The 14,795-nt window shown below is 48.5% G+C and overlaps 1 protein-coding gene across 3 annotated transcripts in view; it reads left to right on the top strand.

Moving 5' to 3' along the window:
* The first annotated feature begins 3,586 nt into the window (after nucleotides 1-3,586).
* IGSF3 (immunoglobulin superfamily member 3) overlaps nucleotides 3,587-14,795 on the top strand; it is a 92,894-nt gene continuing 81,685 nt past the window's right edge. Inside the window, exons 1-2 of one of the 3 annotated variants that reach the window (XM_058439423.1) lie at nucleotides 3,587-3,732; nucleotides 4,361-5,034. In XM_058439423.1, the coding sequence (XP_058295406.1) occupies nucleotides 4,992-5,034 (43 nt within the window). In that variant the 5' untranslated portion in view covers nucleotides 3,587-3,732; nucleotides 4,361-4,991. The remainder of the gene's footprint in view (nucleotides 3,733-4,360; nucleotides 5,035-14,795) is intronic. The other 2 variants (XM_032154884.2, XM_058439424.1) reach the window with 2 other exon arrangements.

Raw genomic sequence — 14,795 nt, forward strand, 5'->3', positions numbered from 1 at the left:
TTCTTTCTTCTTTTTTCTTTCTTTCTTTCTTTCTTTCTTTCTTTCTTTCTTTCTTTCTTTCTTTCTTTCTTTTTTTCTTTCTTTCTTTCTTTCCTTCCTTCCTTCCTTCCTTCCTTCCTTCCTTCCTTCCTTCCTTCCTTCCTTCCCTCCCTCCCTCCCTTCCTTTCTTCCTCCCTCCCTCCCTTCCTTTCTTCCTTTCTTTCTCTCTTTCTCTCTGATAGAGTTTCGCTCTTGTTGCCCAGGCTGGAGTACAATGGCATGATCTTGGCTCACTGCAACCTCTTCCTCCCGGGTTCAAGAGACTCTCCTGCCTCAGCCTCCTGAGTAGCTGGGATTACAGGCATGCACCACCATGGCTGGCTAATTTTTTGTATTTTTAGCAGAGACAGGGTTTCTCCATGTTGGTCAGGCTGGTCTTGAACTCCTGACCTCAGGTGATCTGCCCACCCCAGCTACCCAAAGTGCTGGGATTATAGGGGTGAGCTACCGTGCCCAGCCTCCAATTCACTTCTCTGCCTGCTGATGAGCTCCTGAAGGGGCCACCATCACATCACTGTTCAGGACTTATTTCATTTAATTGTTTCTATGTCTGGAGGGCAGAGGCATTCTTTTAAATTATACTTTTGTCTCCCCGTCCGACACTTTGCACAGTTCTTTGCATATCATAGATGTGGAAATTAGAAAGAATGCCATGCTGGGAATCAGCCATAACACATCTGGGTGGTGATGGAAGTCAAGGGTTGAAAGATCATCCAGAAGGATGCAAGGGGCCAAGTAGTATGAAGAGGGGCAGGTTGAGATTGAAAGAACGAGTAATAGAGAAGGGATAATTGAGTATAGGGGTTCAAGGATGAAGGCCTAGGCAGAGGCCTCAGAAAGTGCAGTCTTGGGAAGAGTTAGAGCACCTTGGTGGGGGTCAGAGAATTCCAAAGCAGGCTGAGATGGCCCTTCTGAAAGATTCCTTGACTCTTCTCTTTCTCTCCCCCTCCATATTCAGTTCTTCAGAGAATTTCATTGACTCTGCTTTCTAAATGCTTTCAGACTCCACCCACTTCCACAACCTGCATCAGCACCACCCTAGTTTAAGCCGTGATCATCTCTCACCTGTGCAATGGAACGAACCTCCCATTTAGTGTCCCTTGTCCACCCCTACCATCTGATGCTCTTACCCAGCAGCCAGAGTGACCCAAGCTCCTCAGGTTAGAAGGTCCTACTAGATTTGGCCTCTTTGACCTCTCTGATCATATTCTTCCTTCTCCTTCTGTTTTATGCCATTTCAGACACACTAACACACCTTTAATTTTCTGAACATGTTATGGGGCTTTGTACTTGCTGTTCCCTGCACTTGGAATGTTCTTATTCCAGAAATGTCCAGCGCTCACACACTCCCTGTAATCGGGTCTCTGCTCAGATGTCACTTCCTCTGAGGGGTCTTTTCGGACCACCTCACCTAGCAAAGAGTCCTTCTTCCCACTGGAACCCCCAAACATACACACTATTTCTTTTCTTTTCTGTTTTTTATTTGTTTGTTTGTTTGTTTGTTTTGGAGATACTCTTGCTCTGTTGCCCAGGCTGGACTGCAGTGGTGTGATCTCAGCTCGTTGCAACCTCTGCCTCCCAGGTGCAAGCGATTCTCATGCCTCAGCCTCCCAAGTAGCTGGGACCACAAGTGTGCACCACCATGGCTGGCTAATTTTTGTATTTTTTTGTAGAGACAGGGTTTCGCCATGTTGGCCAGGCTGGTCTCGAACTCCTGACCTCAAGTGATCCACCTGCCTTGGCCTCCCAAGGTGCTGGGATTACATGCATGAGCCACTGTGCCCGCCCACACATTTCTTTACTCTACTTTTCTTCAGAACACGTTACATTATATTATATACTTGTTTCATTGTCTGTGTTTCCCACTAGAATGTAAGCTTCATGAGGGCAGAGACTTTTCTTGACACGTAGTAGATGCTCAATAAATAAATGAAGGAGTCTAGCAGATGGGAACTGAGAGCTGCCAGAGTCACGGGTGTCTCTGGGAAAGAGGTAATAATTAACACACAAGGAAAGATTCCTGGCTGGGCACAGTGGCTCATGCCTGTAATCTCCGCACTTTGGGAGGCTGAGGCGGGCAGATCACCAGGTCAGGAGTTCAACACCAGGCTGGCCAACATGGTGAAACACTGTCTCTACTAAAAGTACAAAAATTAGCCGGGTGTGGTGGTGCACGCCTGTAGTCCCAGTGACTCAGGAGGCTGAGGCGGGAGAATCACTTGAACCCAGGAGGCGGAGGTTGCAGTGAGCCAAGATTGCACCACTGCATTCCAGCCTGGGTCACAGAGTAAGAACCTGTTTCTTAAAATAAAATGAAAAATAAAACGTATATCTGATAACCATAGTCCCTTACTCAACACCTTCAGTGGCTTCCCTATGGTCCCAACCCCTTAACACACCATACAATGCCCTCTAGGTTCTGGCACTCGATTTCTTCTCAGCTCATTTCTTGTCACTTCTCTCCTACAGTCAAGTTTGGGCCCAGAAGACCGTCCTGGTCCTCTAACTGGGCTCCTTTCTGGGCCTGCAGAGGTGCTGTTTCTTCAGTCTGCGATTCCTTACCTCCCCTCTGTCTCCTCCTCTGCTGCTGCCTTCTGGTCTTTGGCATTCAACCGAGTTTTCCTTTCCTCTGAGAAGCCTGGAACCTACCCCGACCAAAGCTCCCTCCTCCTCGCCCCTCCCCCAATAACACAGGGTTGGGGTCTCTGCATTTGCTTCCTCAACACTGTACTTTTCTTGTCATGTCTATTTTACGGTCTGTGTCCCCACTAGACTGCAAGTTGCATGAGGGGAGGGTGGTCTATTCTGCTTTGGTCGCCTCGTGACGGTGTCTACCCAGCAGGTTGTGTGTGTTGGGTAAGTAGTGAGAAAACGAAAAAGCACTTGCTTTACAGGGCGGTTGGTAATAAAATAATACTAGCTTATATTTACTGACCACTTATGATGTATCAGGCACCATTCTAAGTGCTTTACAAGTATGTCACAGATTTCTCCCATAACCCTCTTAAGTAAGGGTTATTTCCTCCACATAGCAGATGGGGAAATTGAGGCACAGAGAGGTTAAGTAACTTGGCCAAGGGCCACAGCTAGGAAGTGGAGGAACCGGCGTTAGAGCCCAGGCTGTTTCCAGATTCCAAATTCTATCCAAGAGTGAAGTGCAATATGGGGTTCCACTTCATGAACAGATTAAAGTCTCCAGCAAAGGGCTTTGTTTTTGTTTCCAGGAGGAAGGACGAGCTTCTGCGCCGCCGGCTTCCCAGGTTATGGGTCACCGGCTGGGCTTTGGGAAGGGCCTGTACATCTCGCCGGCGGCCCCATAGTCTGGGTGTGAAGCCCTCATTAACTTTCCGGGCTGCTTGGCCCACACGCCAGCCCTGCCCAGGTCCTCCGATGCCCACGTCCACCCGCATGGCCCCGCCAGGCCGGGGACCGGGACTCGCGTCTCCAGGGGCGGGGCCGGGGGCGGGGCCGGGCCGCTCTCCGAGGCCGCCGCCCTGGCCCCGCGCTCGCCTAGCCGAGTGCAGCGGGCCGGGCCGGAGCTGGAGGGGCGGGGACTCGGGAGGGGCCGCAGCGCGGCTGCTGGTGCGGTTGCGGGAGAAGAGGAAGCGGCGCGTCCCCTGAGGCGTGCGCCTGGACGGACTGACGAACTGACCGACTGACCGACGCGCGCGGAGGGAGAGGGCCAAGGGCGAGGTCAGGCTCGGCGGGGGTGCGGGCGGCGCTGGGAGGGGGCCCCGGGGAGGGAGGCGGGGAGCGGGGAGAGGGGAGCGGGCCCGCGCCGGCTCCGCTCGGGGTCGGGCCCGAGACCCCTCCCCTGGCTGGGCGGGCGCGCGGCGAGCGCCCTCCGGCAGCTGAAAGCGGAGCTCCGGACTCCCTTCTTCCCTTCTCTTTTCTCTCCAATCAGCGAGAAATAAACACCCTGGAAGGTAAAACAATAGCAGGGCCACCTGGGACGCGTCGCGCGCAGAGCTCCCACGGTTGGGGCGGGGGCCGGGAGTCGCGGGCCCACCGCGGAGCCTCTTCCCGATTTGCCCTGGCGGAGGGTGGGGCTACCTGCGGCGCCCGGGCTCGGTAGGAGGTGACGGGAATTCCCAGGAGTGAAGCATTTGGTGAAAGTATTTCAGGGCTTCCCACTGTTGCCCTGCTCTGGGCAGGGAAACTGAGGCGGAGGGAAAGACAGCGACGTGCCCAAGGTCAGAATGCAGAGGTTGACTGTCCTGGTCCAGGAACCGGACCCAGGTGTCCGGACCAGCTCAGCGCTCAGCCCCAGTGGGTTTTGCAGCTTTGCCTTTGATAAAAATCTCTGTTGTGTTTGTTTTAGAAATCTGCTCGCGCTGGGGGACCGCTTCAGGGCTGCCGAACGCCAACTTGCTTCGTGTGCCCTAGGCAGGCATGGGGCAGGTGGCGCCTCCGTGACCTACCACCATGGATGGAAACGGACTTTTTGGTGAAGAAACCCAAACGGTTGATGCCAGGCAGGGTGATTTGGCCGTCAAAGGTTTTGACGAAACCTGCCCTGTTCTCTCTGGGGAAGCCGAATGAGGGAGATCACAGACACCTTCACTGGGAAGCGAAGGACATTTCTGTATAATCAGTGGATGAAAGGATTTTCTCAGACTCTTTTTTCCCTGCTCCTGGAGGATTAATCCACTACAGTCTGCAATTTCAGCGGAAACTGCACGGCACACGATGTGGCAGGAGCCGGGAGCGCCTTCGGAATTGTTGTGGACCCTTCCTGTAGCATAGGGGAGTTTTCACACTTGCCTCCACTCCTCCCCTTCCCCCCCAACTCCCTCCTTCTGATCTCTTCTTTTTTATCTGTTCCCATTTTCCGAGTTAAGTTCTATTTCCAAAACTGTTCTCTGGAGCTATAAGTGGATTGCCAGAAATGAGAGATTAGGAGCTGAGAGAAGAGGAAGCGCCTTGTGTTGTGTCTCCTGGAGGCTGCCGACATGAAGTGCTTTTTCCCGGTGCTGAGCTGTCTGGCTGTGCTGGGTAAGTGGCTCTGCTTATCAGTGCAATCGATGTGAAAGTTTAACCTGCTCTTGGTTCCTGTAATTTCTTGTGGTTCTTTTTCATCAACACTAGGGTTTGGGGGACACCAGGAGGCGGTCGGTGTGTGTCACAGGTTGGAGTAGAGTACGAAGAGGCCCGTTTCTGACCCAAGAGCAACGGTGGAATATCTTTTGTTGTCTATGAGAAGGAACATTTGCTGTTCTTAAAGTGTCTGTCTTGGGCCCTGGGATGAGGTCCTGCATTTGCACATCTGTGGTTTAGGGACTTCACATGGCTGGTGGGCTGCTGTCTTGTAGCATGACAAACATGGATGCTCTGGTGTTTTCACTTCTTTGTTGGGCTGCATTGATTCCTAACTGGGAGTGGGAACATAATTCCCCTCTGTCTTGAAAGTTGGTTTGGGTGATAATGATGGTGCCTTTTTTGAGGTGGAAATGGAAGTAAGTGGGATGGGGGTTGAAGGGATGCTTTGCCTATCCGAGTGGTCTGAAGGCTAAAAATGTGAGGGCACTAGTCCTGTGTCTCCTCACCAAGGAAGCTTAGATCATAGTTCTGGGAGAAAGAAAGCCTGAAGAAAAGGAAGCTGCCTGGTAGGGGAGGTTTTAGGATTGGCTTTTGTGCTCCCACAAATCAGAATGCCTGGAGTGGGAAGAAGAAACTATGGCCCTGAGAGGTGAACCTTTGACACCCCTCTTAAGGATCCCCACCCCAGTGAAGAGGCCCCTCTGCTCAACAATTGCCTATTCTTTTTATGCCATTGAGCACTGTCTTCAGCATGCTATCTTAGAACACATCTCAGGTCTAGGATAAACTTCATCGCCAGGATTTGGTGCCATTCTCTTTCCCCATCTCAGACCTCATACATGAGCATACCCCCTGCCCTCTCTGTAAGGCTGGATCCTCTGCATTCAGAAGGGATTATGATTGTTGCCTACAGGGTTCACATCTCCAAATCTAGGTGTCTTGCACGTAGGGAAACTTAGGGTGATCTGTCGGCAGTGGAGATTGCTTCCATGCATTGTCTACATCCTTGCAGTAGTTAACAGGTGTGTGGGAAGAGAATGGACTTTAGAATTAGAGGACGTGAGTTCCTATCCCAGCTTCACCATGACTGACATCTGAATGTCAATAAAACAGAAACAATAAAACAAGGGAAGGTGTGACAACTAAAGGATATAAGGTGTCCTAAATGCCTTGACTGCCTTAAATAATGTCTGAAACTCATAATAGATTTGTTCAGTCAGTAGTTCTCAAACTCTCTCGTGTGCATGTTGGAATCACTGGGGAGGCTTTTAAAAATTCTGATTTCAGGCAACAACCCCAGATCAGTGAAACCAAACTTGTTTGGGGGGTGGGACCCAGGTCTCAGCCTTTGAGCTATCTCAGGTAATTCCATGCGTGGTTCAGTAGAGAACCAGTGGGTGAGTTCACTAGCGCCAGTGCCCTACCACCCAACGCATGCAGACACCCTGCTGGCAGTGAGTTTAGTTAGTCTTCTGTTCAGCTGTGAGCTGGGATACAGGCAGTGGCTCCATGTCACCTGTATGCTCAGGCAGAGTCAAGAAGGCAGGGAGCCCTTCATTTGCCGGTCTCTTTGTATTGGATCTGTATTTGTTGTACTGTATGTGTCATTCGCTTAGTGTCTGGGTTTAAATCAGCAATTAGTGATTCATGTGGATTCAACAGGACACAAACAAGGAAAGCCCTTGGGGAGGTTTGGATATGGGGTGGGGTGTGTGGCTAAGGCGGGAAAGAGGGCTGAGTGGCAGGGTGGGGCCCAGGGCAGGAGAAGTAACCATCAGTGGGAAAACAAGGCAATGTGACATTTGTGCCTTTTGTTTCTTCTGGCTGCTCAAGTAATGTAAGGCTGCATGCTGGTCCCCCTGCTGTTCACTCTCTGGGCCACTCTATGGAGTGGAGCTCAGGCCCTGGCACCTGGCAGGTGCTGTCATTTTCCCTCCACCGTCATCTTCATATGTAAACAGGTGCCATGGAGGAAAGTGAGCATCAAGGTGGCTTTACAGGGGCACAGTGGCAGACACCCAGATGCAGGCTGAAGTGGGAAGGTTTGGAACTGTAGGCATGCATGTGGATCTCTGCCTGATTTGGAGCCCCACTGGTGGAGCTCCAAATGATGGCTCCAAATGATGGAGCTTCACCTGATGGCTCTCAGTATGGCAAGAGGGAGGCCTGGCTACTACTTTCCTAATCTGGGAGAGGTAGAAGGCATTTGGGGAGGGAGCAAAACTCATGTTGGGGTCTTATTTCCTGCTTGTCTTCTGATGTGGTCTGGTTCATGTGTCAGCATTCTTGCTGCGTAATGTGAATTAATGTGTAGTATGAATTTAAAACAGCGAAGAATCCCAAGGTTTTAAGCCCATGTAGGTCACATGCCTGGAATAAAATTTTGTTTATAAAAGTTGGATAAGGCCAAGTGCTCTGAAAGTGAGACCGATGCAGGTACCAGCCTCTAGAAATGGCAATTTTAGTTAGAAAACCCTGGACAGTATGTGAGGGGTACACAGGGTAAATCTTGGAGACACTTTCATCTCCCTCAACATCACAGACCTGTGCTTTTCTGCACCTGTCCTTTGCCAGTGTCTGGGATTGGAATCAGATTCCTCTTTTTCTGTCTGTTGGGATGCTGATTCCTGCTTATGTCTTTGTCCTACCCTTTGTCTTTGTACCTGCCCCTTTGACCTCTATGCGTTGTTTCCTTCTGTCCTAACCCTAAGTGCCTCACCCAATAAGGGTGCATGGCTCTGCCACCACAACCCTTGGTTCCAATTACAAAGCCACTTAAGCCTGGCCCTGGTTGAGCCATGAGGGTAGTAAAGTCTCTACTTGAGGATAGATGTAGCCAGAGGGGCAGAAGATTAGAGAGAGAGTAGAGGCTGGTACAGTGGTAGGAAGGGAAGGGTGACTGGAAATGTGCCTCTGTCTGGGAGCAGCCTGCATGAGTGCCAATGACATGGGAAGATGACAGCAATGTGGTAAAGAGAGCATAGGATTTGTGTCTGTAAGAACAGGAAGGGAATTCTCAGGAAAGATGAATATAAGCTTTAGACACATACAGCACATTTTGATTTTGCATAGCCGGGAAGAGTTATATACGTCCCAGACCAGTGCTGATGTTGCAAACAAGATTAAATAGCTTTAAAGGTGTTAGCAATGAAAAATGTAGGAGATTGGGACATCTGAGAACCTGTAGATGGCAAATGATCATTTGTGATCTGCTCCAGAGGGAGAGAAGTTCATTTGTAGAGTTTGGGAAGTCTCTTTGAATACGGTAAGGCTGAGGAAGCCATCTCTTACTTCCCAGTTAGTTAGAAAAGGCTTCTGAAAGGGATTGAAAGAAACTTTGAAGTACTGATGGGTGTGACCTCAGAGGCAGGGTTGGAGTGTTCAAAGGCAGAAGAGAAAGAGGAGGCAGAGAAAAGTGAGATGGTTTGGAGCAATCAGGAAAAGGGTTCTGAAAGAAGGGGATGAAGATTGTGATTTATGGATGAACAAACACCACTGTCCTAATAGTTGTCCCAGAGGTAGTGCACTTCCTTTTCCTGGGGACCATTTGACAAGGGTGCAGGAGAAGGAAATTCTTGTCAGGAGGACTTGGACTACTAGGATGCCTTTCAACTGTGAGAATCATTGAGCTACCTCCAGGTACCCAGGGCTGTGTTAAGATGTTGCCATCTTCTACAGTTTTCATGGCAGCAAGACTGCTCGTACTTCCATAATGGCAGTAATACCAGCTCTCCTAACTCTAGCCCTTACTGTGACCCAACTATATCATTCAGTCCAGCCTGGGTGACAGAGCAAGACTCCGTCTCAAAAAAAAAAAAAAAAAAACCAACCCTGTAAGATAGATACCTTGCATTATCACATTTTTATAGATGGGGAGATTGAAGCTTAGGGAGGTTAAGTAACTTGCCTAAGCTGGGCATGGTGGCTCATGCTTGTAATCCCAGCACTTTGGGAGGCTGAGGCGGGTGGATCACCTGAGGTCAGGAGTTTGAGACCAGCCCGGCCAACATGGTGAAACCCCGTCTCTACTAAAAATACAAAAATTAGCCGGGCATGGTGGCGTATTCCTGTAATCCCAGCTACTCGGGAGGCTGAGGCGGGAAAATCGTTTGAACCCAGGAGGCAGAGGTTGCAGTGAGCCGAGATCGCACCGTTGCACTCCAGCCTGGGCAACAAGAGCAAAACTCTGTCTAAAAAAAAAAAAAAAAAAGTCACTTGCCTAAGATAGATTGCTGACAGTGTTAGGGCTCCAAGCTCCTGCTGTCTTGCTCCATGTGCATGCTCTGTATTCCCAAGATGATTTCATGGTCCAAGATGACTCTTCCAGCCCCAGCCATCAGGAAGGAAGAAAAGGCTAGTGAAGGGTAGGACCTCTTAATGTAAGGATACGTCCTGGAAGTTATATACATCACTTCCACTAACATTCTCATTGGCTAGAACCTAGTCATGTGACCATACTTAGCTGCAAAGGCGGCTGGAAAATACGCTTATCCTGAGGGTCCATGTGTCCTGAGAAAAACTTGGGATTCTGTGACTGTAGGGAAAGGAGAGAACAGATTTTGGGGGACAGCTGCCCGTCTCTGCCACAGTCACAAAGCTAAAAAGTGGCAGAGTAGGGTTTTGAAGCCAGGACCATTTGGTTCCAAATCCTGTGTTCTTTCTTCTAATAAGCTATTGCTTTTGACTCTGAAGCCGAGCCTCTGGCCTCTAAGAAGGCTTGTTAGGAAGGCATGAGTTAGATGAACCAACGTTTGTTTCGTAGGAAGCAACCTAAATCAGCATATAATTAAACACTACATGTTGTGGTTTTATCAGTGAGTATTGAAGTGTTTATAGAGTGGTTATGTGCCAGTCACTGTGCTAAACACTTTACATAGCATGACCTTCTGTATAAAGTTCTTAAAGACCATCTCTGTCATGTTTGTTACTGTAGTCCCAGAACTCAGCCTTGTGCCTTGCAAAGTAAACAGGTGTTCAGATATTTTATTTTTTATTTTTTTGAGATGGAGTCTCACACTGTTGCCCAGGCTGGAGTGCAGTGGCACGATCTTGGCTCATAGTAACCTCCACCTCCTGGATTCACACGATTCTCCTGCCTCAGCCTCCCGAGTAGCTGGGGTTACAGGCACACACCACCACACCTGGCTAATTTTTTGTATTTTTAGTACAGATGGGGCTTCACTATGTTGGCCAGACTGGTCTCAAACTCCTGACCTCGTGATCCGCCTGCCTTGGCCTCCCAAAATGCTGGGATTACAGGTGTCAGCCACCACACCTGGCTCAGTTAATTTTCTGATGAGTGAATGGTTTCACAAGGTAGGTGTTGTTTCTGTGTTGGCTTCCTTGATCAAGATAAGGAAATTCATGACACTTTTCCCTTGAACACAATTATGTTCAAAGGAAAAGAGCTGGAATTTGGCAGAATCTGAATTTGAATTCACATTTGTCTGATTGTAGAGCTTCTTAACCCTTTTTTTGTCATGGATCCTTTTGGCAGTCTGGTGAAGCCTATAGACCCCTTCTGAGCATAACATTTTAAAATGCATACGTGGCCAGGTGTGGTGGCTTACGCCTGTAATCCCAGCGCTTTGGGAGGCCAAGGTGGGTGGATCACCTGAGGTCAGGAGTTTGAGACCAGCCTGGCCAATTAGCTGGGCATGGTGGTGCGTGCCTGTAATCCCAGCTCCTCGGAAGGCTGAGGCAGGAAAATCTCTTGAACCTGGAGGTTGCCATGAGCTGAGATTGCGCCACTTTACTGCAGACTGGGCCACAGAGAAGACTCTGTCTCAAAAAAAAAAAAAAAAAAGCATACATAGGCCAGGTGTGGTGGCTCACTCCTGTAATCCTAGCACTTTGGGAGGCAGAAGCAGGGAGATCACTTGAGCTCAGGAGTTCAAGACCAGCTAGGCAGCATAGTGAGACCCCCATCTCTATCTACAGTCTCCTACAGAGATCAAAGTAAAGTTCAGTTTAGGCGGTTGTTGTTGGGGAAGACACTCAGGAAGAGGACATGGGCTGAGTGTTCAGAAATGGTCAGGATTTGGATGGGGAGGGCATTCTACTCCCAATTAAGTCCTGATAATGCAAAGGCCTCAGCAGGCCTTTTACAGATTGGAGAAATGACTGTCAGTGGTTTTAAGGACCAGTTTAGGTGGGATGATGCTGGACACAGAAAATCGGTTTAAATTATAATGAGTTTGGGATTTAGGCTTAAAATAAGTCCCCAGAGCCCAGGCCACTGCTGCTGAGCCCAGGCCTGGGAACTGGAGGAAGCAGTCCCAGTTGCTGACCTCTCGTGATCCCTGGCTTCGGGTGTGCAGTGCAGCCTTAGTTATGACTCCTTGATTAATATTTTTAGCTTCTGGCCGGGCATGGTGGCTCATGCCAATAATCCTAGCACTTTGGGAGGCTGAGGCAGGAGGATCACTTGAGCTCAGGAGTTTGAGACGAGCCTGGGCAATATAACAAGACCTCATCTTACTAAAAATCAAAAACATTAGCCGGGCATGGTGGTACACACCTGTAGTCTCAGCTGCTTCAGAAGTTGAGGTGGGAAGAATTGGTTGACCCCGGAAGGTTAAGGCTGCAGTGAACTGTAATTGCACTACTGCACTCTAGCCTGGGTGGCCCCCATCTCACACACACAAAAAAAGAGCGAGACCCTGTCTCAAAAAAAAAAAAAAAGGGGGAGTTCCTCATTTGCCATGAGTGGACACCTGCTTCTTTGCTGCTTCAAAGTGAACACAGCTATTCCTTGTAAAGGGTTGGTTTTTACTTTTAAGGAAATTTAGAACACCTGTGTGTGAATGCCCCCCTGATTTTCAAAGAAATGAGTGGTTTCATCAAAATCAAGCTTATATTTGTGGAAAACCACATGTTGCCAAATTCTCTCATCAAGAACCCTTTATTAACTGACTAATTGTGGGCCATGGTGGCAGGCACTTAACAAAGACCATGGCAGCAGACCTCCCTTAACTGGAACCCTCAGTTAAGTGGGCTTTTGTTTTTATTTTTGAACTCCACCTTCAGAAGGGCAAAAATCACAAGATGTGGTAGCAAGGGTTTGTTCTAGAAATTAGCTTCCAAGCAGTCGTCAGCCCAGTCTGTATGTCTTCCTCATCTATAATTATAGTAGCAGAAGAGAATGGTGAGCCTGGGGCACTGCAAGATCCTAAATCAAAGATTAAGTCATATTAACTCTACCCTGGCTGGAAAGTGGTCAGATGTATTTTAAAAAGCTTTATAATAGGCTTTCTAATAACGAGAGTTGAAGCAAAGTTTCCACCTAACCCTGTAATTAAATTCACCAGAAGACCCCCTTTCCCATTATCCAGACGACCAAGGCTTTGCCAAACACCACCCGTCCCTGCCCTCTACGAGAGGTCATCCAAGGCCAGCAATGAAACAAACAGTCAATCAATTTGCAAATGGACAGGAGGACACTGACAGGATGTGTTCACTGAGGGTAGGTGTCTACTCGGGGAGAGAGGCCAGGCAAGTCTGTTCTTGTTTTCAGTTTAGCAGGAGGAGTGAAGGGGAGGCCAGAGTAACTCCTGAGTGGTCAATCTGGAAAGGCCTTTTGGAAGGGCTGGAATTTTAGGCCTTTTTCTTAAGTAAGAGGAGAGTGACATCCTGTTGGAATCGTGGGGTACTTCTAAAGGGGTGGAGAAACCTGAATGTCCTGGGACGGGAACCCTAAGGGTGTAGATTTGTAAAAATTGGTGCAGTCAGTTGCCATGAGGACTGGGTATTTGGGCTAGAGACAGGTGGGTGACATCAGAAAGCTGTGAGTGGATATCCTGGAAGACCACTGAGAGGAGGAGCCAGGAATGGCACCGGACATTTCTGAAGGCGGGGGGCCCAGAGGTCGAAGTGAAAGGGGGGCCTGTTTCTGTACCAAAGCAAGAGCTTCTGTGTATCCATCAAAACATAATCAGGCCAGGCGTGGTGGCTCACGCCTGTAATTCCAGCACTTTGGGAGGCCGAGGCGGGTGGATCGCTTGAGGTCAAGAGTTCAAGACCAGCCTGACCGACGTGGTGAAACCCCATCTCTACTAAAAACACAAAAAATTAGCCAGACGTGGTAGTGGGTGCCTGTAATCCTAGCTACTTGGGAGGCTGAGGCAGGAGAATCTCTTGAACCTGGGAGGCGGAGTTTGCGGTGAGCCGAGATTGCACTCCAGCCAGGGCAACAAAAGCAAACAAAACAAAACAAAGCAAAAACTCCATCTCAAAAAAAAAAAAAAAACATAATCAGAGCAAAGGCATTCTAACAAAACTGTGAACTCGGAGAAATTAGTGATGCCTGCTTCCTGTCAACTTTCAGATGTCCAGGCCTTCTCTTTATTAAAACAGAAAAAAAAATCTGATACCAGTTGTGTGTTCTTTCTTTGATGTAGTGCAGTTTGCCCAGGCTTGCCTTAAGTTGGTGCTATTTTTGTGTATTTAATTCTGTTTTTGCATGTGACCCCATTGTCTGATGCTTCAGAATGCAGTCTGCTGCCTCATTTTTGATAGCAACTCTGAGAACACTGTCTCTGCTCTCGGCAGGGCACTGGGTACACCTGTGGCATCGCTGGTGCCATGGCATGAGTCAGGCTTCCCACTTCACTTCTCAAGGACCCATTTTATTAACTCTCCTTCCCCCAGGAGCTCCGTATTTTGAAATCTTTTGTTTCCCAGACAATTAGGGAGTAATTAAACCTTTTTTCCCACATGATAACCAGTATGATCATTCACACTTGATATAGTCCAGTTCTAAAGCAAAATTAGTCTAGTGGCCTGGGTTGCGGATGACCAAAGCACACATATGTTTGACCCATTAGGTCGCTTAGCCCTGTGGTTAGGGAAAGTGGGGTTATTGTTAGGTGATTTTGAAATCTCTAAGGTCATCAGCTTCCCAACCCCATGTGCTGCTTTGGGCCTTAGGAACCTTGGATAATCTGGGTGGTGTTTGCCCACTACTTCTTTGCATTGGTGACCTTGATTGACCTTGCTAGGTGGCACTTTTCAGCAGGGAGAGGAAAGGAGATGCAGAACTGAGCAGCCATCATTTGCTGCAGGTCAGATCACACCTACCCTATCCCAGCCAGATACAATCTATTCCTTTTTAAAAAGACTTTCAGAGAATGAAATTTTACAGTCTTTTTTGTATAATGCCCCCAAAAGGAAATCTTGATTTTCACTTAAGATTTGATTTGAAGTAAGTCATGATTTAGAACAGCAGATAAAATGCATTAGGGTAAAGTATTATGTAAACGTAAGGTGAAGAGATACTGGTTTCTACTTCAGGAGGTAGCTTATATTTGTTTGCTTTAATTAATTAATTAATTACTTTATTTATTTTTGAGATGGAGTCTCGCTCTGTTACCCAGGCTGGAGTGCAGTGGCACAATCTTGGCTCATTGCAACCTCTGCCTCCTGGGTTTAAGTGATTCTCCTGCCTTAGCCTCCTGAGTAGCTGGAATTACAGGCGCCCTCCACCACGCCCGGCTAATTTTTGTATTTTTAGTAGAGATGGGGTTTCACCATGTTGGCCAGTCAGACTGCTCTCAAACTCCTGACCTCAGGTGATCTGCTGCTGCAGACTCCCAAAGTGCTGGGATTACAGGCGTGAGCCACCGCGCCTGGCCTAATTTTTGAATTTTAATTTTTTGATGGAGGTGACAGTGACTATAATTCTGTTACAAAAATGTAGAAAGTCACGCATGTAATCC

This window comes from Hylobates moloch, unplaced genomic scaffold (genome assembly GCF_009828535.3).
Source record: "Hylobates moloch isolate HMO894 unplaced genomic scaffold, HMol_V3 SCAFFOLD_5, whole genome shotgun sequence".
Classification (NCBI taxonomy): Eukaryota; Metazoa; Chordata; class Mammalia; order Primates; family Hylobatidae; genus Hylobates; species Hylobates moloch.